We start from the raw sequence: 24,102 nt of genomic DNA, 5'->3' as shown, positions 1-24,102 counted from the left end.
TTCTTACCTCTAACTTCCACTATCATGAAATTACACTATGTAACAAAATTTTTACTTTTCTTTGTTCCTGGGCAGAAAGTGTTATTTCCCAATTGCTTATGCCTAAAGTAAATGGAAAAGACCTATTTTTCTCTTCAAACTTTGCTTTTGTGACCTGGGAGCATATAAAAAAAAACATGATGGGAGACTATATTTGGGGGCTGATATGTGAAAGTGATTTACATTACAGTCGCAAGCCTCGAAAAACTACTCACTTAAAATATTTTTTGTATAACTTTAGTATAAATACATGTAAATCTTGATTCATATGTTGTTTTATTCAGACCTTATGTAAATGAAAGTGTGCAAATTTGCCCATTTTTACATAGAAAATAGGTTAATTTCTAAATTTCATTATCTAGGTCACAAAAACAAAGTTTGAAGGGAATAATGGCCATTTTCTGTACTTTTACAAGATGAGCAATTACAAAACAACAAATACTATCCAGGAACAAAATTTGTGTTACATAGTGTTATAGTTTGGCTAATGAACATAATGATTAACAATAAATAGTACACAAAAGCATCACCCTACACATCTATGCTCTGCCTACAATCTAAAAACCAAACCACCCCCCTTGGGCAATTATTCTGCAAATAAAATCCAGACAGAAGTAAAAAAAAAAAGGCAACAAACTAGCATCAGAAGTAATCCAAGTTTGCTATAAGTAAGGGCATCTCATCCACATTACTTCAAATACTTGTAAATAAGTATCAATTTTCTTTTAATAACCACACAAGTGTATAAAAATGAATAGATACAGCTTATCAAGGTATAAATTTTGAAGCAAAAAACTGGTGTACGATACATGGAAAAGTTAAGGATATAGAAACAACTTCACAATTAGAAGCTTGCACTGTTAATACACTGAAAATCATATGGGTTTGGTCTATGTTACTGACCACATGACCTATTTGTACTCATTTAAAGTCTCTTTACATTTAGTACTTCTAACTTTTGATAGTGTATATATCTTTACAAAATTTGGCAGTCTTACAGTTAACATTACAATCCTTCATATACAAAAAAAAAACTTTTGTCAGTATAGTACTTTTAATAAAATAAAGATTGGTCCCTGAATATAGAGTATTTGTTTTGAATACATGTGCAAACTAATTTTCATGTTAAATGTTGTTCTTTGTCATTAAGCACAAAGCTACACAAAGGGCTATCCACAGATTTCAAAACCCAGTTTCTAGCAATACTGCTGCACCACTTCATATTAAAAATACTTTTCCCCATCTCAAAGATCTCAAATTTCCTTTCCGTAATCCCTAAAACCTCCAAAATGCATTTCAAATGTCTTTTTTTTCAGTACAACTTTATAATTTATATGTTATTTTCTCTACCCTATTTCAAATGCAATCAGTCAATTTGATTGACCTGGTAACCATAAAAACAAACATAATACATCTAAATTACAATTTTTTTCTCTTACTAGGATGGCTTAAAATTGTAATAAACTACATTCATTTATCCTAAGTAGCTATATGTTTGTAACAATATGCATCTATTTAAAATTAAATTTTATTGTTTAACCCACTTGGCCATGCCAGGCCAAATATGTATTCAATCTTTTCTTTTCTTGCTATCAATTGTCAAAGAGAGTTAACTCTAATTTTTATACTACACATTTTGCACTTAATTTTTATTTAATTAAATAATGCACCAAACAGTATAGACTAATAACATTCAAAAAGCACACATATTCCCTTACCTTTAAATTTTTTCTGGCTATCTAACCCTGCAACAAAAATCATTACAAATTCCTCCAAGTTAATTGTTAACTTTCCCATAGAAATAATGTTGATACTCTATGTGAAATTGACAATTCACCATACAGAATATAACGTTATACAATACTTCATTTGATAATGAAAAACTTGAATTTCTGTTGGTTATGGTAACATATAACTAAAGATAAGACAGAAAAAACTATTAACAAATTATGACAGTATGAGACAGGAGGGGTCTGAATTTCTCTTTGATAGCTATGTAAGCAAACACAATTTAAGGCTATAATAAATGTGGTTTGTTTGAGCAATGACAATTTTATAGAGTAACTTACATTTAATTTTGTACTTTTTCGAGGAGTGGTGGATAAAATGGGGAAAATGACATGCTAAGAAAAAATGTGTCACGTGTGTCACACTAAGGAAAATTCAGGATTTTTTTTTTAAATATTGCCTTGTAGAACTAAGAACTTAAAACTTAAATACTACGAAAAGATTTTACGCTATTCTGATTGTATAACTAACAAAAAGTAGTTTGATAAAATTTTAAATGTAAGACACTAAATCTTTGTGTCATGCCTGTTACGATAGAGTTAAAAATATTTGCTAAGTAAAATTCATATTTTATTAGCACAATCCTAACATCTTAAAAACTAAGTAATGTGCCTGAACATACAGCACAAAAGTTGACTGTGTACTTTCAGAACACAGCAATAAAAAAACCTTCTAAATTAAATCTACCTTATAGAATATTTTTCAAAGGTCACAGATATTAAGTAAATATTTTTATACATAGAAATGTCTAATAAAAGCAGCTCAATTTCAAGAAAGATTTCTGAATTGACATAGCTCATTTAAGAGACAGGAAGTTGTACTTTTTAGACTAAATTTAGAATTGACTATCTGTGCTCTGTCCACTGTGGGGAATTAATCTCTAGATTCTAGCATAGTAAATATGTCAACTTATCATAAACCTGTCAAAAGATCAGAAAATTTGTAATCAAGCCTAACAAGGTATCACTGGACAAAATTAGGGTTAGTTTAATTTTCAGTGATTTTCATTTTGAAAGTGTCAATTCCAAATATTTTAATATCTAAGGAAAACATTTTTTCTACTTCATTCAATAGCATAGTGGTGCAAAATAATGAAATGTAAGATGAAGTCATATGTTACTTCACTCTTCTATTAACTCTCTCTGCATGGGCATCCTTCACTCCACATCACAACATTTTTCATAACTTACAGTACCAATTTAATTCAGTTACTCTGTTTCTATGTTATACCAATTATTATAGCACAAAAGTCCCAAATTTCCCCTTTTCTCAAGGCATCCTCTTTTTCCTATTTTGTTCACCAACCCATCAGTAAGTATAAAATTTAACGTTAATTACTCACTATAAATATTGTCATCACTAAGACACACTACAATATTTAATCTTCAATCTTGTTTGGTTACAAAGCTATCAAATAAAAAAATTAGACCCCCTCTTGCCACACCAGCCTGTCAACATCCTCTCTTTTGGGATTTGTCCTTAGTTTTCTCTTATGGTTAACACTATATTGGTCATAACAAAGAGAAATACAAGGTTTTCATCTATCAAGTGACATATTGTATTATTTTCTGTACTGAGAACTGTCAATTTCTCTTAGTACAAGCTTCGTTCTCATGGAATACAGATCAACAAGCTTGGATGATTTTGTAATGGTTCACCACACAGTGGAAAAGCCAGAAAATGTTATGAGACACTGTTTATTAGCATGTTATTATTATATATTATTTAATGCATCACTACCATTAGCATAAAAAAGTAGGGTTGTCATTAATAGTTGACAGCCAAAAAACAAAAAGAATACTCAAGTAAGTACTTTATTTCTTGTTTTTCATGTGTATTCGTTATTTATTATAGAAGCAACTAAAATGTAAAAATAGGAATCTCCTTACATAAGTAAAAATGTGAATGCATAAAATAAAAAAAAATAATTGTTTCATAAGGCACCCACATAAGAAGCTCAGAGTAGCTTGTGAATAATGTAATTCAATAGTATGACAGGAGCTACATGTACCTCAAGTTATTTATAACTTATGACACAAACAGTAGTTAAACATGATTCAAATGGCAATAAAACAAAATTTAAGATGTATACTGTCATGAATTTAAAACTACTTGAGATAAATTAAAGTAGTTTACAGAGTTGGTCAAGTTAACCAACCTCAGATGTGTTAGGACAGAAAAAATAGTTGTTTTTTTTACAGAAAACAAAGATTTGATATGTACTTAGAAAGTTTTGGAGATTATGGAAACAATATTTCAGACTTTTGAGATGAAAGAAAGTATTTTTAATCTTATCATGAAAATCACTTTGCACTAAGATTAATTTAAAAAAAAAAAGATGATATATTCACAAAAACCTTTTTTAGTTATTAACAACTAGCTTGAGTATCCATCCCCTAACCTGGATGGAAGTTATGTAAATTCATGGTTAATGAAAGGTTATCTTAAGAGATGAAAAGTTTATTCCCTTATATTTAATTGAAAAAAGTCTAAAAAAAAGTCCACAAAATACAAAATGTGAAACTTCGTATTTGCACATATCTGTGCATGAATCCAGAAAAACCTTCCTGCCAAATTTGGTGAACATCTATTAATAAGGGCAAAGTGATAGTAAAAATGTAAAACCTCCCACAAAAACTATAAAATACAAAGCTAAAAATTGTAATGTTCATGGACCCAACAAACCTTTATGCTAAATCTAGAGAAGATCCATCTACAGGGATAGATGCAGTGGTAAAAAGAGGCAAAAATGCCCATAGAAAACACAAAACAAACTTTTTATGTATCCACCACATGGACTTAATGAGCCTCTATATCATTTATGATGAAGGATCCATTCATACCCAAAGAAACAGCTATATGGACAGACAATAAACAGTACTATTATGTCCATACATAGGCCTCAATAAATAGACTTTTTTTGTGAGAGACTTGTAATGTTTAATGAAATGCTGTCAAACTTGTGAAAATACATATAATATATTAAAAGTTGGTAGTACCAAAATTATAACTTTAAATGAGTACAAAGTGGTCATATGGCTGGTCAGTTTGACCAAGCCTGCACAGAAAGAGTTAATACAATCAATTTTCTATACATTTAGAAACAATAACATTTCTTCTGCAGTTGATAAACTTACCTTCTGTTTTTTGGTTTTTTAGCATATGCACAACTCCAGAATTTTCCATCTGGAAAGTGAAAAGTTATAAAATATGAAATAAAAATAAGACAATGTTAGCTGAGTTACACTATTAAAACTATCATCTTTTTATCTTTTTTACTTTTACACAACAAATCAAAGTTTGTGAAAAGGTAGAAGAATTTTAGGAACAGTTTACTACATGATGTTTTTGTTAACAAGTTAAAAATTTATCAGCAAAATCAATATTTTTAGAAATAAATGCCGAAAAAAAAGAATACCACTCAACATTAAAACAGCTTTAAGTTTCAACCACACACACACACCTCTACAATTGTTTTCATATGTTCTGTAATAAGCTCCTTTTCTACAACTTGAACTATTTTTTCTTCTGTAGATTCATCTAAATAATGCTTTGCACGTTCAGCTTCTTCATTAATTGTTCTACCTTCTTAATGTACACAGAAGCACTATTTTCAGCAAGAAACTCTTGACTCTCCATCTGACAACAACAAACAATTATTATTACACAAATATATCACCGATTTCAAAAACATACGCCATTTGATATTTCTACTCTTTTTTAACAATTCAGAATACTACAATTTACTGTCAAATAATAATCCCACACTGGAAAATATAATTTTACGACAACTAATGATCCTGATGACAATGCAATACTCCTAAGCTACAAGTTTTTGTTGAACACTTAAAGCAAATTTCAAATTTGTAATAGAAACACAATCAGTAAAGTTTCATAAAAGTGATTTTTTCTTCATGTATGATTTAGCAGCATTTGTTAGGAAAAACTTCAGCTGAGAAAGGAAAAAAAACAGCATTTTCATAAAGTATTTTTTTTAATTCTTAGACAATACTGAATTAAATTTCATTAAAAGAACTGAATTACATATTTAGTTCTTCAAGGAAAACAGATTTACACAGTCTACAAAGAGATATAATTACTGTTTACAAATTCCAGTAAGTATTCCAGCTTATGAAATCTTATACTTCTCAGAAGAGTAAGTTCTCTACAATTCAAGTGTTCAACTTGACTACTGTCACAGAACTTTATGGTAGTTCAATATGATATGCCATGTTATTAATGTTTTTAATGTATGCAACAAAATGTATAAAGAATTAAATACAACTATGTTACAAATGTACATTAGAAGAAAGGCTGCATGCACATGGAAAAGACTGTACACTATATCCTCTTGATAAAATATTTATTCAACAATTGTTGATTACTGAGATAAATTAGATTTTCATCTGGTAATACCCCTGCCACAGTCCCAAAGACTTTTTGCCCACAAACTATTTAGATTTGATCTAATGCATATAATTTAACATACAAATTAATTGTTGAAAAATACCTTCCAAATTATTTTTTTCTTTATTGTTAATCAATCCTTTCTAAACTGTACTTAACATGTTTATGTCATTATTACATTTTGTTTTTACATGTAAATAGTATATAGTAAAATAAATATTTTTCCTAATTATAATACAAAAGTTAAAAAGTTTCACATCACTATAAGATTATAAAAAATTGCAATCAGAAATTTTTATGGTGAGATGAAGCTTAATGAGTTGGTGGTTTACATTTAGCATGTGTATTCAACTAAACTTACTCTATAGAACTCGGCAGATTGTGCAAGAAAAGGTTTCTCAAAGTCTTCTTCATATATGCATCTTGAATCAATACCCAGAACCATAAGCATCTGACATGCATTTTTAATTGCTAGCCTGAAAAGTAAATAATTAAAAAATGCATTACTTGAAATTAAGTTTCCAAAAGGTTATTTTTAATCAAAAAATGGTTAAATAAAACCCAGAAGTAAACACGTAGAAGATAAAAATATAAAACAAAATTAGGAATACAGCAGTTATGCAATTCTGTAAGTTCTAAAACACACAAAACAGCAATATGATTGTATTATCTTAATATATTTATTTTCATAATCATTTCATATTTTTATGAATAATTCATATGATGTCATCTTTAACATGGGTATTTTTTACACAAAATATGTTTCAATCAGTTAAAAAGCTTCTTTCCAAAATATAATTAATACATACACCTTCATTTGATCTCATACACAAAATAGAAATAGAAATTAAAATAATAATGAAAAATAATTTTGATACTCATCATGTTTTATTAAAAATATATATACAATTTGCTAAGTATTGAAGTAATAAAAAACAATAAAATTATAACTACAGATATGTTACACACCATCACTGTGTGTGGAAAACTCATTACCTAAAACAGTGTTGTATCCCTTTCACAGTAATTTTGTCCAGTATTTTAACTACTATTCATGCATAGTGCCTAACAAGATTTTATTACTTACAATTATCTATAAACATTATACAAGTTTGTCCTTAAGTGTATTTAATTAACTGATGAAATCAAATAATATAGCTGTCATCTTTAAAATGCAGTTTTCTTTCTTGAAAAAAAAAAAAAAGCTAAAGTTAATTAATACTAGCAGAAAATTAAAATTTAAGCCAATACAGAGAAAAATTACCTATCAACTACTTCTCCTCTTCTTTCTCTCATTACCATATCTAATAATGTTTCCCTTAAATGGTCCCTAATGCATCCATAACGAACCACTTGATCACGAAAAATTATCAATCCCAAATTGTACACATTGTCTACATTATTTTGTTGTACATATACACGATCCTGAAAATAATAATAAAAAAAAACATTCAACAGCAAAAAATAAATAATTCAAAGTATACTTCCTGAAAAAACTACATTTCCTAAGGTTAAGAAATAAGTGAAAAGTATGAAAATTAATCTAAAAAGTACAGGTTTCTCAATCTTTGGTATCAGTAAATGTATGCATACACATCTAAAACTCAGCAAGTGTTTATTTCTTACCTCAAATGGCTCCTGTCACAAATTATTTTATAAAGACTGATAAATACAAAACAGATGGGTGATAAATCTATTTAAACTACAGAAACACACAGCAGTAGTCAAAATATTTATTACCACAATCTTTGAACAGATAAAAAGTAAGAAAAAATATATATTCATCTTGTTTTGTGGCTATCTGGCTTGATAACAAGGAAGGACAAAGAACTAGGACAGGCCAAATCTCAACCAACTTAATATTTTCACATTAAGTAACATATCCAGATAAAGTTCTTAAGTGGAAAAACAAGAATTAAGCAGTGAACCCAGAAATGTCTATTCAAAACCTTGGTTGTATGTCTTCTTGATGACTGAAAAACAAATCTTGGATTTTTTTTTTTTAATCTTTCCATTCACAACATACTGCAACAACAAATAAGTTATTACAAGGCACAGCAACCATTTTATATCCTTGCTCTGTTGGAAAAATCTTACAGATTTGGATGACCTTTTCCTGAGCAACCAAACTGATTTGAAACAATATTCCTTAATTTCATATTCACATAACCTCCTAAATTAATCTCAACGGTTTTGTTTTGGTAAAACTTTATATTTTATCTCATACATTCTCTACACTAATGTTAACTGTATAGGATTCATCACTGTACAATGAAATGAAAATTTTATAAAAAAAAAAAGTAAATTCAAAATCTTTTCTCTTTTTTTTTTAAATGGATAGTTGCCTCAAGTTTAAAATTATTTATCTTCACATTCTCAGCTGTTAACTTTGTATCAAGGAAGCAGTTTATATCTCCTCAAAATAACAACAAATCACAGTGGAGCCTTTACATATCATTCTTGTCTGTATGATCTCTGCAATCACAAGCATAACTGTGTTAGGCCAGAATATTTCTCACCAAGTTGGTTGTTGAAATAAAAATGTATACAGCTATCAAATATGCATTTTATCTAAAAACAAAATTAGTCATTAAAATGCAATACCCTAAGCTGCTGTAATTTATCCAGCATTCTAAATTAACTATAAGCAAATTAAAAAAAAGTACATTATATAAGGTACATTCAACAGCTACAAATTTAATTGACAATAACTTTCTGATAGAAACTGAAAGAAGTCATAAGATGCACAAGCTTAAAAAAAGTGCCTGTGTATTAGATTGGGTAGATCTAACAGCTAATATATTCCACTAACACCATGCTAAAAATAAAAAAGGTATATGATTAACTTAGAGAAAAATCTGCTGCTTTTTTCTATCAGGTATAAAAATGTACAAATGATTACATAATTACCTTGAAAAACAGAGATGGGAAAGGGGGGGGTTCTGAATGAATTTGACAAATTTACTGATATCTCAGCCAATCGAGAATGTAGCAGGTTCAAGTCCGATAATCATGCTTGTAATTATGTATAGTTTGTGTTTTTAATTGGTTGAACACTGAAGAACCTGTAGTATTCAAGATATAAAATAAGGAGAGAATTCAAAGCACAGACGTATCAGATAACACAGGTAAGTGAAGATTAAAAATTTTTCATATAATTTTTTGAAATTAAAACTAAGAACAAACCTTGACAAATCTCAGGTGCTAGATCACAACAGTGACTAAAAATTTCATCATGGCACCTAGTATTTTCTCCCATTTTATTTGAGCATAGGTATGTATTAAGCAGAACTTGAATCTTGAACAGTTCTAAGCTCATGGAAGTCAAAGTATTTTTGCATTTTTTGAGTCCACATCTAGGATTTTAATGGTAGATTCAACACTGTTTTTTTTTTTTTCCAGTAATGAAGCACTAAGCTGCACAACACATTAATTTTATGCCATTTTGTTTCCTTGCTTTCTTTCAATTCAACCAATCAGTGCCTGTGTTTAGACTCAGACAGTGCCAAAGACAGTTCAAGCAATCCTATCAAGTAATTGATATTATTTGATTGTTACCATTGTTGTAAAAGTAAATAAATATACCCCTCATTTGCCAGTACAAACAGTATTGAAGTTAGGTTATGCACATCCAAAGACCTTTGCTTATCATTGCACAGTATTGTAGTGATGAATAAATTTGACATTCTAAAACAACTTGCTTGGCATTATCAATATCAAAGAGACTATTTATTTGACTTTCATTAATTACATGAATCCACCTAAGTTATAGTTATTTAATCTACTATTTTAATAATTGCACATATTGAGGTTTAACTCCAATATATGTTAAATAATATTACTGTTAACAATTATGTTTTGTACTGTTACAATTTACTTAAACTAAACTATCAAATAAACTTTAAGGACTTCAATCATTAATTGTTAAGGCAACAACTGATAACCAAAGCTAACATTTTACAATACTGAAAATGTATTTTTGATAAGTACTCACCTCTCACCCACAGCTCTCTCAACCTTCATTTGCCCTCTAAGCATTAGGCATTGATAAATCTTATGAACAATACACCAGTCTTTTATACCTCTACATTTTTTGTTTTATTGCACCAACATGCTGCTGATCATGTGACCTCCTAATGAGCCCTCTAAACTAATGCAACTAGTTCCCCTCAACCATTGCAATACAATCCTGTTTTAAGAACTGGTATATGAAAACCCCAAAACACCAGCAAATCAGTGGGGAAAAAGGGTGAAAAGTGGGTGAGAAGAGGTAAGTACATATCAGAAATACCTTTTTAGTGTTAGAAAATGTTAACTTCAAAACACCCGTTCCCCTGTAGCAACAATTCCATATTTGAAAGGTGGAGGAACACAGGTGTAGGCACTTAAAGAAATAATCAAATGGAGAGTAACTTCTATGAGAAAAAGTAAGTATGCTACTGTTAAAATATGAGGCACACCTGTGAGGTATAGTTCTACTTCTGGGAAGTATGCTTTACACCCAGTAAAAAAAAATGAAACATAGCAGAAATGAAGAGAATATGTGGCTAGAGCTAGAAGGCCAAGTGAGGTCTGCCCAGGCTGAAAAACATCTAGAAGTACCTTGAGGTACAGCTTATACTGCCAAATATAGTCCAAGGACAAAAACAACATGGAAGCACCTTTCATAAGTTTATAAAATCAACAAACCTAATCTGCCACAGCAAACACATCCAGAGGAAGTACCTTGCATAAAAGATTTATCATATTCTTATGTAATATGCAACATAAAAATGATAGAGAAATCAACAAGTGAAGTTTGCCCAGGTTAACACATCCAGGGGAAACACTTTGGATCAATAACAAGATGGTCAAGTAAGGTCCACTCAGACAGAAACCTCTGAAGAAGACCCTTGGTATACATTGGATTACATCAAGTATGGTCCACCTGGGCAGAAAACATTCTATGGAAGTGTCTCATAAAATAAACATAGTGCTATGACATGTGTATAATAAACATCATAATCACAACATCTCTCTTCTCATTAAGCTAGTTCATACTACTATGAGATTTTGATATTGTACTAAACCTACTTCTGAGGAAACCTCCAGGGACCATCACTTCAGCGACCAAGAAGCAGAAGTGGCAAGGACCCTTGTGACCCACTAGAAGAAAAAAGGGGGAGAGAAGACATGGGGAGACTGAAGGAATGACCCACCAGAAACAGTGCATTGAGTGTATGCATTTTCATATCTTGAAAATCAGAAAGACCCACATTGCAAGAATCACAGGTCAGTTGAGATGAACAAAAATCCCTATCTGCTTTACTTAGGAAGTCCATGTGTGACAGGCTATAGAAGATACACACACACACACACATAAATAAATACAGACACTACCAGAAAAGCATCTGATGGTCTTACAGAAACACTCATCTCCACAGAAAGAGTTAAGGAGATGTAGAGTAAGTGCTAGTATAAAAGAATTCAGTACAACTGACCAGGCAATATCAGCCACCAGGTGGGATACAGAAATGCAAAGAAAAGGAACTGTTCCTGAAATGTTAAGTGAAATTAAAAAAAGTCAACTTTCCCATTTAAAGACAAACAGACTTGTGAAAAATCACAAAAGGCAGAAGATGACACCCAACCAAGGAGGATACAGATATATCATGTGAATAATGTGTAATGAATATATTAAGAGTTGTCCATGTTCCTGCTTGTACAATCTTCTCCAACGGGCAGCAGGTAGGACTACCTAAAGACAAAGTGGCATAGCATATTTCGTACGACAACATAGTAAAGAACTGGAGATCTTCCACTAACAAATCAAAATAAGCTAGCCAGATGAGTTGTACTCAGCCAATAACAGTAACAGGAGAAAGGGCACAGGAAACAGAGGGCTTCCCATGTGTAAAAAGGTGAAAACAAGATTCTTAAAAGGATTCACTGTGAGACATTTATCAATGAAGGAAACAGACTGAACAAAGATGACCAGGATCAGAACAGGAGTATATATAGGAAAGAGAAGGTAGGGAAAGAGGAAAGAAGGCACACAACCAGATGTCTTGGGATAAAGGAAAACATAAGAAGCATAGTGAGGATTCAGGAAACATTAATAGCATAATAGCAGAACTTGAACTCTCATGGATCCATTGTGAATGGTTTCCAGATGGTAGAAAAAGTTGTAGTCGTTGAAAGACATCCTGTCATCAGATAACAGTGAGACTGAGGGGAATAAGAATGGGTATAAGAAAGAGAATGTTGGAACTAAAGAAAAAAGAAGGAACATGGGACACTTGAATATGCAAAGACTGAGCAGAATCAGTAGAATGAGTCAAATGAGAAGCAAGGTAGAACAAATCTCGCCACATTAATACTGGACTCCAAAGAAATGGGATCTGATAAAGTTCTTGTAATAATTAAAGGGGGAGACTCACAACACAAGTAATGCATCCCTCCTGAGTAAAACCCCAAAACACAAAATTCAATTGGTGAGGGACTCTCCATAATAGACCACAGGATGGTCTGGAGATTGGTTAAAGGCCTGTGACAACTGTAAAGAAGAAAGAACATGTAAAAGATTGATCAATGTAATGTGAATTGTAGTAAACTGGGACTTAAAATGAACCAAAACATCAGGATTAGAACACCACAAGTGAAGGAGAGAATCTAGATACTGAGAATCCAAATTGGGATTCAAGGCATGTTAGTACACAGGAGAGAACTGGTCCAAAGACCAAGGCATACTCACTCCTGACTGTACTTGAACAGAAAAACATTGAGCATAAAAACGAATGTCTGGAAAGAGAGGAAAATAATTAGAACAAGGCTCTTCTTCCAACTAGTAAGAAGTAGAAGAATCAAAGGCTAAAGGGGTAACATATAAAATTTGACAAATCTGAACAATAAGGTTGCAAGAAATGCAAGGTTGGCAGACTCTCCAGACTGTCAGTGTTAAGCAACTGGCTGAAAAAAAAAAAAAAAACAGGAAAAACCAAGTCAAAATTGTCCTCCCCCTGATGATAAACTTCCTCTGAAGCATGGTCCTAGGGGAGGGGAGAACAAGCAAGAGCAGCACCAAAAATATCCAACTTAAACTTAATGCCTGTATCTCCTCAGCCACATTAAAATTCATAAGTCCATTTGGACTTTTTGAAAAAAATAAGTGAAAGAACTAAATTACAAGTGATTCCAACTAAAAGTGAAAACTAGCTTAAAAATACACAAAAATGAACGATATTTCACTGAAGAACATGTGAAAATATGCATTTAAGCACTGTAGTACTGACTGAGAATGTAAAAACTGTGCTGTGATGGTAGAGGGAAATACTTGCACTAGTTTAGAGTGCAATGGGATAAAATTAACGATGGAATCAACAAAATAGAATAATTCAACAAATTTCCTCCAAAAACAGTGGAAAAATTATACTCACACACCTAGACCAACAAGATACAACAAACTGCAAAACCTTACACTGCTGCATACCATATGTTCCCGACATTAGTGAAAAAATAACCAACATTTGGAAAAACTTTTAAAACAGCGTTCCAGTAAAAACCAATTTTTTAAAAAAACCAGATACAAAACTATGTAAAAACCACACTGACACACATAACACTAACATAATTTATAAAATACAATGCAACAGCTGCCCCAAATTCTGTACTGGAGAAACAAGCAGAAAAATGGAAATTAGATTCAAAGAAAACAAAAAACACCTTCACAGATTTCTGAATAATGCAAATCAAATAAACACAACATAACCATAGAAAACACCCAGATAATAAGTAGGAAAACAAATATAAACAAAGAAGCCCTACTTGAACAACAACTAAAACCAATATAAAGGAACACCTCTATACTTATACTAATTAATAACCAAACATCCATCTACAATGCCCCCTACAATCCTGTCCCCATTTACACTCTCATCCTTAAAGAATTATACAATGGCTATACGATCAGCACAAGTTGTTGTAATGAAGCAAAAAATAGGGGTATAATAGACTGGTGCACTGTTCATAAGATTTATCAATGCCTAAAAAACATATGAAGGTTTAGATAGCTATGGGAGAGCCTAGGTAGTAGAGTTTTGTAAAAAAAATTTAGTGTATATAAAGCACTTAAAATTAAATAATGAATTAAAGATGAAATATCCTTGTAATGTGATAAAAAACACTGCAGTTACAACAATTTTATTAAAACATTTCAGGCTTACCATGTACATAAGTATGTCTCTGATCATTACCATGCTTGTTTGGTGATCATTCCATGCCTGATTCAATGTGAGCAAGAAGTTATTATGTAAGGCTGCAAGAACATCTTCTCGAACCTGTGAAGTAGATTCAGAAACTAATTGTTAGATGTTAAAGAACAGTTTGCTACAAAGTACCTAAACAATGCTAAACTACAAGGCAAAACATACATCATAATGATGATATATACAAATAGTTTAAGTATTTATTCAGAACACATACTTTATTCTGATTCAGTTTAAAATCACTGACCAAAATATCTTTAATTCATTTAGCATACTGTATCTCAAAATAGTAAGAATCACAGCTATTTAGTCCAGTAAGGCCAAACGTTTCTCAAATTCCAAATATTTTTGGAAGAACAAAAGTGTAAGAGATGTTATAACAACTTAAAAATAATGTTAATGCATTCTACCTATAATTTAATCCAATCACTGCATATACACACATACATATATAGACACATACACAGCACAGTAGGATGGTCCTTATTTGGAGGTGAAACTAAAGGCTAAAAATCCAAAGGCTATCACTCTGTAATTTTCTTGCAACACATAAAATAAACATTAAATGTTAATCATCATCTATCTTGGATTACATTTAGATGTTGCCTGGTATCATACAAACTATGTGATGGAAATTATATTTAAGTATTATAAAGGACATAAAGTGTATCATTATTTTATTACATTCACCACAGTATAATTACACAAATATATGACTTTAGTTTAATTCAATCACTTTTGCATTGTTATTGCTTCCTTTCTGCTGTTAGGATAGTGTGTTCCATGATCCTGCACAACTTGAAGAAGGAATTGTTTCAGTTCTTCTTTCTTTAATATCACGGTATTATCAGGTCATCTCATTAGTAATGTCCGAAAATTTAATACAGAAAGTGCATTATCATTTCTTTGTAGAAGATTTTAATGACTAAAATATGTAGCAGGTTGTGTATAAAAATGTTCAGACAAACAAAAGAAACTAACCCAACTCATTTCAGATGATTATTCAAATAAACCCTAATGAAGATGGATGTGTCTGAGGAGCACATTAGGTATATAATGTTTTAAGAGTTTAAAAAAGGCAGTAGTGCAGCAGAAACTACACAAAACATACAAAGTTTTTATGGTGTGGAGTCTTTCAATGAAAGAAAATGACAAAGATGGTTTCAAAAGTCCAGATCAGGTGACTGCAGCTTAAGTGATGCACCATGTTTAGTTTGTCCCATTGAGATTAATGATGACTTGCTGCTGGCTGCACTTGATGAAGATTGTGCTGTAACAGTTGAAGAACTAACACAGTTCACCATCATATGCAACAGCTTGAAAAGGTGTCAAAACTTGGAAAATGGATCCCCCATGATTTCACAGAAGCCCCTTAGCAAGAGTAGACATTTGCACTTCTCTTCACTCTCATGGACGTAACTCACCTTTTGTTGGACACGTTAGTAACTGAAGATGAAAAATGGATATTTTATAAAAATGTTAAGTGCTGCAGACAATGGCTCAGTGCAGGTAAATTGGTTAAAGCACAGCCCAAAAGGAATCTCCACCCCCAGGAAAGACTTGTTAAGCATTGGTGGGATAATGTTGGCATGATCCACTTTAAGTTGCTGCCACTCAATGTAACGATTACATCACACTTCTATTGTTAACAGTTAGAGTGCTTGAATTTTGCACTGAAAGAAAAGAGGCCTGATTTGATCCATTGTAAAGTTGTTGTGTTACACCAGGATAATACATGGCCCCATATAACAAGGATCACACATGCAAATATTGAAGAGCTACAGTGGGAAAAACTTGCACATCCTCCTTATTCTCCAGACCTTGCCCACATCTGATTATCATCTATTTTAAAGTTTGCAGAACTATTTTCATGGAAAAGAGCTTGGAACACATGAAGATCTAAAAACTACCCTCTCCACATTCTTTTTTTCCAAACCCCAAGAATTGTATACAAGTGACATTCAGAAGGTTGTGAATCATTGGCACGAAGAAATTAATAATAATGGAACATACATTATTGTTTAATAATATTAAAAGCATATGAAATCCTTTCTCTTTCTTTGAGCCTAAAACAGAACATTACACAATGGATGTCCTGATAAAATCCTCAATAAGAGCCACACAACTTTCAGAAATTCTGTTTACCTCAATGAAGTGTTGAATCATCTATAGTAACTCCTTATACTCCTCTCCAAGTTCTCATAACTCAGGTTTATAATCCAGGAGAAAATTTGAGGCATCTGAATAAGTCTGTTGTGTTCTTTGTAACAAGATCTTCAACTGATATGTCCTCACACTTCCTGGATTTACTTAGGATGTTCATCCATACCTTTCTTCTCATTTAGTACCTGTACCACTGATTGTTTTATTTTCCTAGGCACAGCTGAATTAAATAATGCTAAATTAGTTCATACCCCATTGATTAGCAGGAATTGAACCAATGAAATAAAATTACATTCAGTTTTTGAAAGGTTATCAGGGAGGTTACACTCCCTCCTATAAAGTTGCATTTCCTCAAATTGTTCTGTAATTAATCCATGCAATTTGATAACTGCCACTGGTCATAACTAAAGGAATATAGATGGAACATGTATTCCCAAATAGGAAAGCTAACTAAAAAGATGAAATTCCTGAAGCAATGTTAAATTCCTCAGGAATATAATATTTTGATCACTGAGTAACCAGTGGTGGGATTCAACCAGTTCACACCACTTCTTAAGAATCTGTCCTTCAATATTTCATGGGTTTGCCAAACTTGGTTCTTACTAGCTATTAGCCCTCTGATGCTAGATATGCAATGTATTGACTGGCACTATGGGAGTTCATGCTATGTAATCGACTGTCACTATGGGAATTCTTGCTACATAAAGTCATGAGCAATAACACAATTCTAAATTAGTACAATAACATTTAAGACTGGATTTGCACAGCCCTCTACAAGTGACAGATTAGCCATCATAGATGAAAGAAGAAGAACACTGCAATAGCCTAATATAGGCCTACATTTTCCTGTGTGAGCATTTGGTATCAGTCATCTATAAAATTAGTTTTCACATGAAACTTTATAAAAATAACTAGAAAATAATTCTACACTTTTAGTCCTTGTAGTGAAAGTTTAATAAGAAGTTATATTAATACATTTATTTTTGAATAAAGAAATTTTGGCATTTCAGGCTTCAGCCCCTAAAATGAAGTGGCAACATGATATACTGGAGATGGTAAGAAAAAACTCCAAGAACTAAAACTTCAAAGCAAGATCAAATTGAATATCTAACACTAGTAACTTCAAGAAGCAATGAAACTTCTGCTTCTGATACTGCTGAAACTAGAGATGAAGATCCAGCAACTGCTTTTCCAGGTTGTTGGAGTATAAAGCAGCCTGAAGAATTCAAGAACAAATATGATAGTTTGGTTGTTCACAGCAAGAAACTTGGTTGTGATCACTTCACTAAATTTGATTCCATAAACATGAAGGAAATTCACATATCAATGAAATAGACAAGCTACAATGTTGAAGCATCAGACACAAATAAAACTGCCCAGCAAGCATTTCTCATAAAAAACAAATGAACTTTTTCATTGCAGGCACACAATATATGTGCAATGCAACTGAAAGATTATGCAGATGATGCAATTACCAAATGCCTAGATAAAATAAGCCAAAAATATATTGGCTCCATAGGCAAAGTTTTTAATACAATCTACAGTGTAGCAAAATGACGCAAGCCATTTTCTGACAATGAAGATGAGATTGAGCTACAAACAAAAAAATGGGTTGGACGTGGGAATAGAATTACATTCTCAGAAAAACGCTGTTAAAATAGTTGATAACATTACAAAGGAACTTAAAAACAAAGTACTTACTAAAACAATTGAACAAAATTTAAAAATGTGTCATCACTGATAAAACTAACCATATCTACAAAACCAGTGATCATAACTTTTGGAAATGTTGAAAACTGATTTGTCACCAATGATGATTTTTTTTTTATTTGGTTAAGTTGAAAGAACAGGATGCTGAAACTATATGCACATCTCCATTAAAAAGTTTGCATGACATAGAATTTGATAGTGGATACTTGAAAAAATAATTTGGTTGCATTCTGCTCAGATGGTGCAAATGTAATGCTTGGCCACAAATCAGGAGTAAGCTCTAAACTTAAAAATGATTTTCCTGACATCACAATTTGGCATTTCTTAAATCGCCACTTCCAACTGGTTTTAGATGATTCTATCATTGATATAAAACAAGTGAATCACCTTACAGTGTTCAGAGCTAAAATCTACACGATCTTTCACCAATCAAACAAAAACCAAATGGAACTTTTCAACATTTCAGAAGAAAATGGACTAAAAATTCTGAATATTGGTAGTTTTGGACCAAGATGAGCTGCTTGCAGCCTAAGATCAACATTTGTTGCATGGCGTGCTTATCTGGCATTACATAAATATTTTTCTACTTAAAAAAAATATTCTGGAATGGTTAGCCATCTTTGCAACAAATTCTTCCTTAGGATTTGGCAATAATGACAGATATACTACAAGTAATTTCTTTACTTTCTAATGCCCTTCAAGCCAGAAATTTTAATTTAGCAAGAGCTGAGAAACTAATAAAAAGTTCCATTAAGGCATTTGAAATGCTCAAAGAAAGGAGGGGAACTTTTGAAAAGAAAATTGATGAAACCACTGCTTCTGATGCCTTCATGAATATTGATTTTTTGTTGAAAACCAAAAATGTGTAGGCCTTCCTCATCAAAAATACTGAAAGCAGTAACTAAAAAATATGAAAGCCAGATTGATGGATTGTTATCACTTAAAATCAAAAAAATAATGCACAAGAAAATGACAATAAAATTCATGAACTGATAAACATACTTGGAAGCAGATTCTTGGAATACTGATGAAGTTGTTGTCCGTTGGAAAGCCGCTGAAGAAAAATTGTATAAATTCAGCAAGCTCTTTCATCACAAAATCAGCATTAATGATTTCTGCAACTATGGGGAAAATGTCCTATGACATTGCCATAATTAGGAGATTCCAAAAACTGCTAAAAATATCATCAATACTGTTGTTTTTAGTTCCACAGATGCAGAAAGGTTTTCAAAAATGACTATCATATATTCAGGTAAAAGAAGCCACCTCACAGTTGAAAATGTGGCAAACCTAATGACAATTAATGTGGGGGGATGAAATTATAAAGCCATGGTCCCTATATCCCACACTGGTGGCTAAGACCTTTGGACTGCAACACACACACACACACAACAAGAAAAAAAACACGGCACACTTATAAATTATCTCAATCTGTAGCTATACAGCGATGCACTCCAAGTCAATGAAACCATGATGAGACAGTAAATACCATTGAAATGGAAAAACCTTCTACTCAAGTTGAAGAACGATGGGATCTTATATGGGAACAGAACTCTTCCAACCTAGAATAATGAAAACTCATCTTCACTCTACAACCAAGTGGCAAGGTAAATTCTTCTTGTCTGCAGAATTATTGAAAAGAAGTGCAAAGTGTGCTCAACTAAGGACAAGGATGGAACCACTCACCATTCAAAATTACAAGACAAAGGGCTCTCCTCCATGAACAAAGTACTGAACCACTTTTGGGCCACATCAACACAACCAGATAGCTGAGCATCAAATCTGAACTAGTATTACAAGTAGCCTCCTGTATAGGTTAGTGTCTCTCCTACCAACACCTAGAAAAAAATCCAGGGACTCTTCTTCACCCTCTTCTGAAAGAGCAGAAGAAATTAACTCTGTTACCTTGCAGGAAAATCATCTGTCCACCCCCTGCAGAAATAGTATTTTAAAATTATCTACAATGGTAGAGGAAGATATCTGCACTACATCCAACATCAGGAAGGAGAAGGCATGCATTAGGTTGGTTTGTTTTTTTATTGCACAAAGCAATTAGGCGATCTGCACCAAACATCTAGTAAAAAGTTAAAAGTAAAATTCATAAACAGAAATTAAGGTAAAACAAAACAAAGTTCCAAAAACAAATAGCATTAAAACCAATTTTTACATCTAATCTACAGCAGTAAGAGAAAAACTATAGTAATACAAGTTGTAAAGGACTTTCTGAAGCATAACTGTAATTATCATAATTCACCAGGAAGACTAACAGGTAGTTTTAAAAGTCACCGTTAGTCACCTGAAGTTGGCCTATCCAGTTCTGGTTTCGAGTCATTACGGCCAGTTTCTTATTTCAAATCAAACTTAGTGTACTTTGATTCTTAAAAGGGAATTACATTAAAAATCATCTAGTGTATAAATTTTAAACAATCTTAAAATAGCATTAAAAAGATTAATAGCTCTTAAAACACTACAAACATTCCCAAGGTGGACAGTGTCACCATCATCAATAACACTGTCTAACGTTACGGATAAACTTGGGACATAACATGTTTAAAATGGTGCCATCATTGAGATTCACAATGATGGCAAGACAGTAAAATGTGGTTTATTGCAACCTGAGTGTTACACAGACAAACACACTGGTGCATCAGTCATAGATAAAAGAAAATAAGGTATTAAAAAACTGTGACTAATGCTAAGTCTAGTTAGAACAACTTCCTCTTTCCAGTCCTTGCAGAAGCAAGATGGCCAAAGTCCAATAGTGGGTTTTACTTGGAAAAGTTTGTTTCCACGTTGCTCACTCCAAGTCGACTGCCAAACAGCATGGAGCCAAACCTTTAATACAGGACCATAGTCTACATATGGAACAGGCACAGTAGTGATAGTGCCAGAGCAGATAGATTTAGCTGCAATGTCAGCGAGCCCATTCTTGTGAATACCAACATGGCCTGGTATCCAGAGAAACTGAATAGAAGTTGTTAAAGAGAAATGTGCTAGTCAGTTTTGAATATCAGTGAGAGCAGGGTAAAAACTAACGTGAAGTGATTCCAAGGCCAGAAGAGAATGAATCGAGTCAGTATGAATAATGCAATTTGAGTACTGCTTAGCTTCTATGTGATCCAAGGCAAGAGAAATGGCATATAGTTCAGCAGTGAACACCAAAATTGTAGAAAGAATTCTGCATGCAACCACTGAACCATAACAAACCATGGCAGAGCCCTCACAGTCACCTGATTTTGAACCATCTGTATAAATAGAAAAGAAAGAATGGTTAAAAAGATGTTCAACAATTAACAGACAGTATTTCCAATCAGAAGTGTCTGCTTTTCTCAGATGACTTAAGGACAGGTCACATTTGGGGACTGTAAGAAGTCCTGGTGGGATGGGCTGACCAGTGGATACAGCAATGTTATCTGAGGATAGACCCAATTCATCCAACTGTGCCTGGATATGAAGGCCAAAAGAAGAAATGGCAGCTCGTCTGTTCTGAAAAAATATGGCCCACCGAGGAAGGAAAACAAAACCCCAGGTAAGGAAAGAAATTCTGAAGCATATAGTAAATATAGCTCAAAACGACAAAGGTGCAAAAAAGGTTCATGAGACTATGTATAAGCTCTAAACTAGGGAAGTATGGAAAGCCCCGGTGCAGAGCCAAAGTCCCTAATGATGAACGTGGTCCAGCATCTTTAAGGCCTAGGTCTTAGCAGATCCATAGACCAGTGACCCATAGTTGAGTTTCAATTGAATAAAAGTACAATATATCTTTAGCATAGAACATCAATCTACTCCCCAAGTGGTGGAAGAGAGGACATGGAAGATATTCAGTGCTCTTGTACATTCGACCTGTATTTGCTTGAAATGTGGTGTAAAGATCAGCTTATGGTCAAAGATAAGTCCCAAGAACTTTGTCTCAGGGACCACAGGTAGCACAACTTCACTGATACAGAGTTCAGGATCAGGGTGAATACCCCGCTGGCAGTAAAAGTGCATGCAAACGATTTTAAAGAGAGAGAAGTTAAAGCCATTTGCTGTGGTCCACTTCAGTAAACAACTGAAAGCAGTCTGTAGCTGCTGCTCAATATACCTCGTGTTCGATGACTGATATGAGATGTGAAAGTCGTCGACACAAAGCCCATTTGAAACAGCAAAAGGGAGTTTTTCAGCAATTGGATTACTCTTTATACTGAAAAGTGTGACACTCAAAACACAGCCCTGAGGGACTCCATCAAGACATTTTTAATAAAAATAGGCAAATGGCCATGTTACCCATATATATGGAGGTCTTGCAAAATGCCATACACCCATGTTGTATCATAAGCCTTCTTAATGTCAAAGAATACTGATACAAGATGTTGTTGTTTGAGAAAAGCTTCTCTGATTGACGTTTCAAGTCGAATCAGATGGTCCTTGGTGGAGTGCTGTCATCAGAACTCACACTGGATAGGTGAGAGGAGGTTGTTTAATTTGAGGAACCAAAGAAGATTAGCATTAACCATCCTCTCTAAGTTCTTACACTAACAAGTCGTCAAAGCAATTGGACGGTAGTTTGAAGAAATCTTGGGATCCTTCTCAGGCTTAGAGAAAGGTAGGAAAATAACCTGGCACCATGCATCAGGAAAGACATTCTCTTGCCAGATCCAGTTAAAAACAATCAGAAGAATAACAAGAGAAGCAGGATATAGATGATGCAGCATTTCATAGTGTACATCAGCAGGTCCAACCAAAGTACTGCCAGACCGAAGAAGGGCCAGTCTGAATTCTACCAGTGCAAAGGGACGATTATAGACATAGAGACAATCAGCTCAAAAGGAAAGAGATAATTGCTTTACCCATGTCTTGATGACTAAGAAGGTGAAGAAAGAAGAAGTACTAGATCCCTGGCAAAAGCTTTCACCTAGAGTATTGGTAATGCTCTAGGTATAATCTACTTCCTGGCCATTAGAAAGTAAGATTGAGAGGGGGACAGTTATATTGCCCATTGACCTTTCAAATCTTGTCCCATATGACTTTGGAACTGATGGTAGAAGATATGCTGGTTGTAAACTTAATCCAAAGATCCTTCTAGCTTTGACGTCTTACCCGTCAAGCATGTGTAAGAGCCTGCTTGAAAGCAATGCAGTGCAAGAGTGTTGGATATCTACTAAAAGTATTCCAGGCCCATTTTTTAACCTTCCATGCCAAGTGGCAGGCAAAATTCCACCACAAACAAAGATACCATGGAAAATGTGTCAAGGTTATAGGAATACGTTGAGCCACTGGAGGTATAATACAGTCAGTTACTGCTGTCACACAGACAATGGCAGGATCAAGTTCTGCAAGAGCAGTGAAAGAGGGTTAGTTTGCTTGATTCAGCTTCCACCTAGGTACGCAGATCAGGTGGCATCCATCACAGCCAGTCTCTCTCAAAATTATCAGAAAATTATCACTGTTTTGTGGATTATTGTCAATTTTCCATGAAAACTGGGAGAACAGTGAAGGGGAGCAAATTGAGATCAATAGCAGTAAAGGACTGACTAGGTAGATGAAAATAAGTATAAGAACCAGTACTGAAAAGAAAAATGATCTATGAAGTGACCCCTCCAATCAATATCAGCACGTCCCCAGAGGGAATGATCTCCATTAAAGTCCCCAAGGATTAAAAAGTGAGACAGCAATTGCTCAATAAGAGCATCAAGGTCTCTACAGATAACAGAGAACAAACAGTGATGGTATGACCCAAGGAAACATGGATGGCTATGGCCTCCAAGGGTGT

The 24,102-nt window shown here is 33.2% G+C and overlaps 1 protein-coding gene across 1 annotated transcript in view; it reads right to left on the bottom strand.

Moving 5' to 3' along the window:
- Positions 1-24,102, bottom strand: part of LOC143253274 (cullin-3-A-like) — a 115,922-nt gene that overhangs the window by 55,400 nt on the left and 36,420 nt on the right. The window contains 6 exon segments of the mRNA XM_076506869.1: positions 4,965-5,013; positions 5,291-5,406; positions 5,409-5,466; positions 6,596-6,710; positions 7,499-7,659; positions 14,436-14,549. Coding sequence (XP_076362984.1) covers positions 4,965-5,013; positions 5,291-5,406; positions 5,409-5,466; positions 6,596-6,710; positions 7,499-7,659; positions 14,436-14,549 — 613 coding nt within the window.

The sequence above is a fragment of the Tachypleus tridentatus genome, chromosome 6, assembly GCF_004210375.1.
Source record: "Tachypleus tridentatus isolate NWPU-2018 chromosome 6, ASM421037v1, whole genome shotgun sequence".
In the NCBI taxonomy this organism is placed as follows: domain Eukaryota; kingdom Metazoa; phylum Arthropoda; class Merostomata; order Xiphosura; family Limulidae; genus Tachypleus; species Tachypleus tridentatus.
Note: the sequence above shows the minus strand (reverse complement) of the source record. Positions and strands in the feature narration are given on the sequence as shown.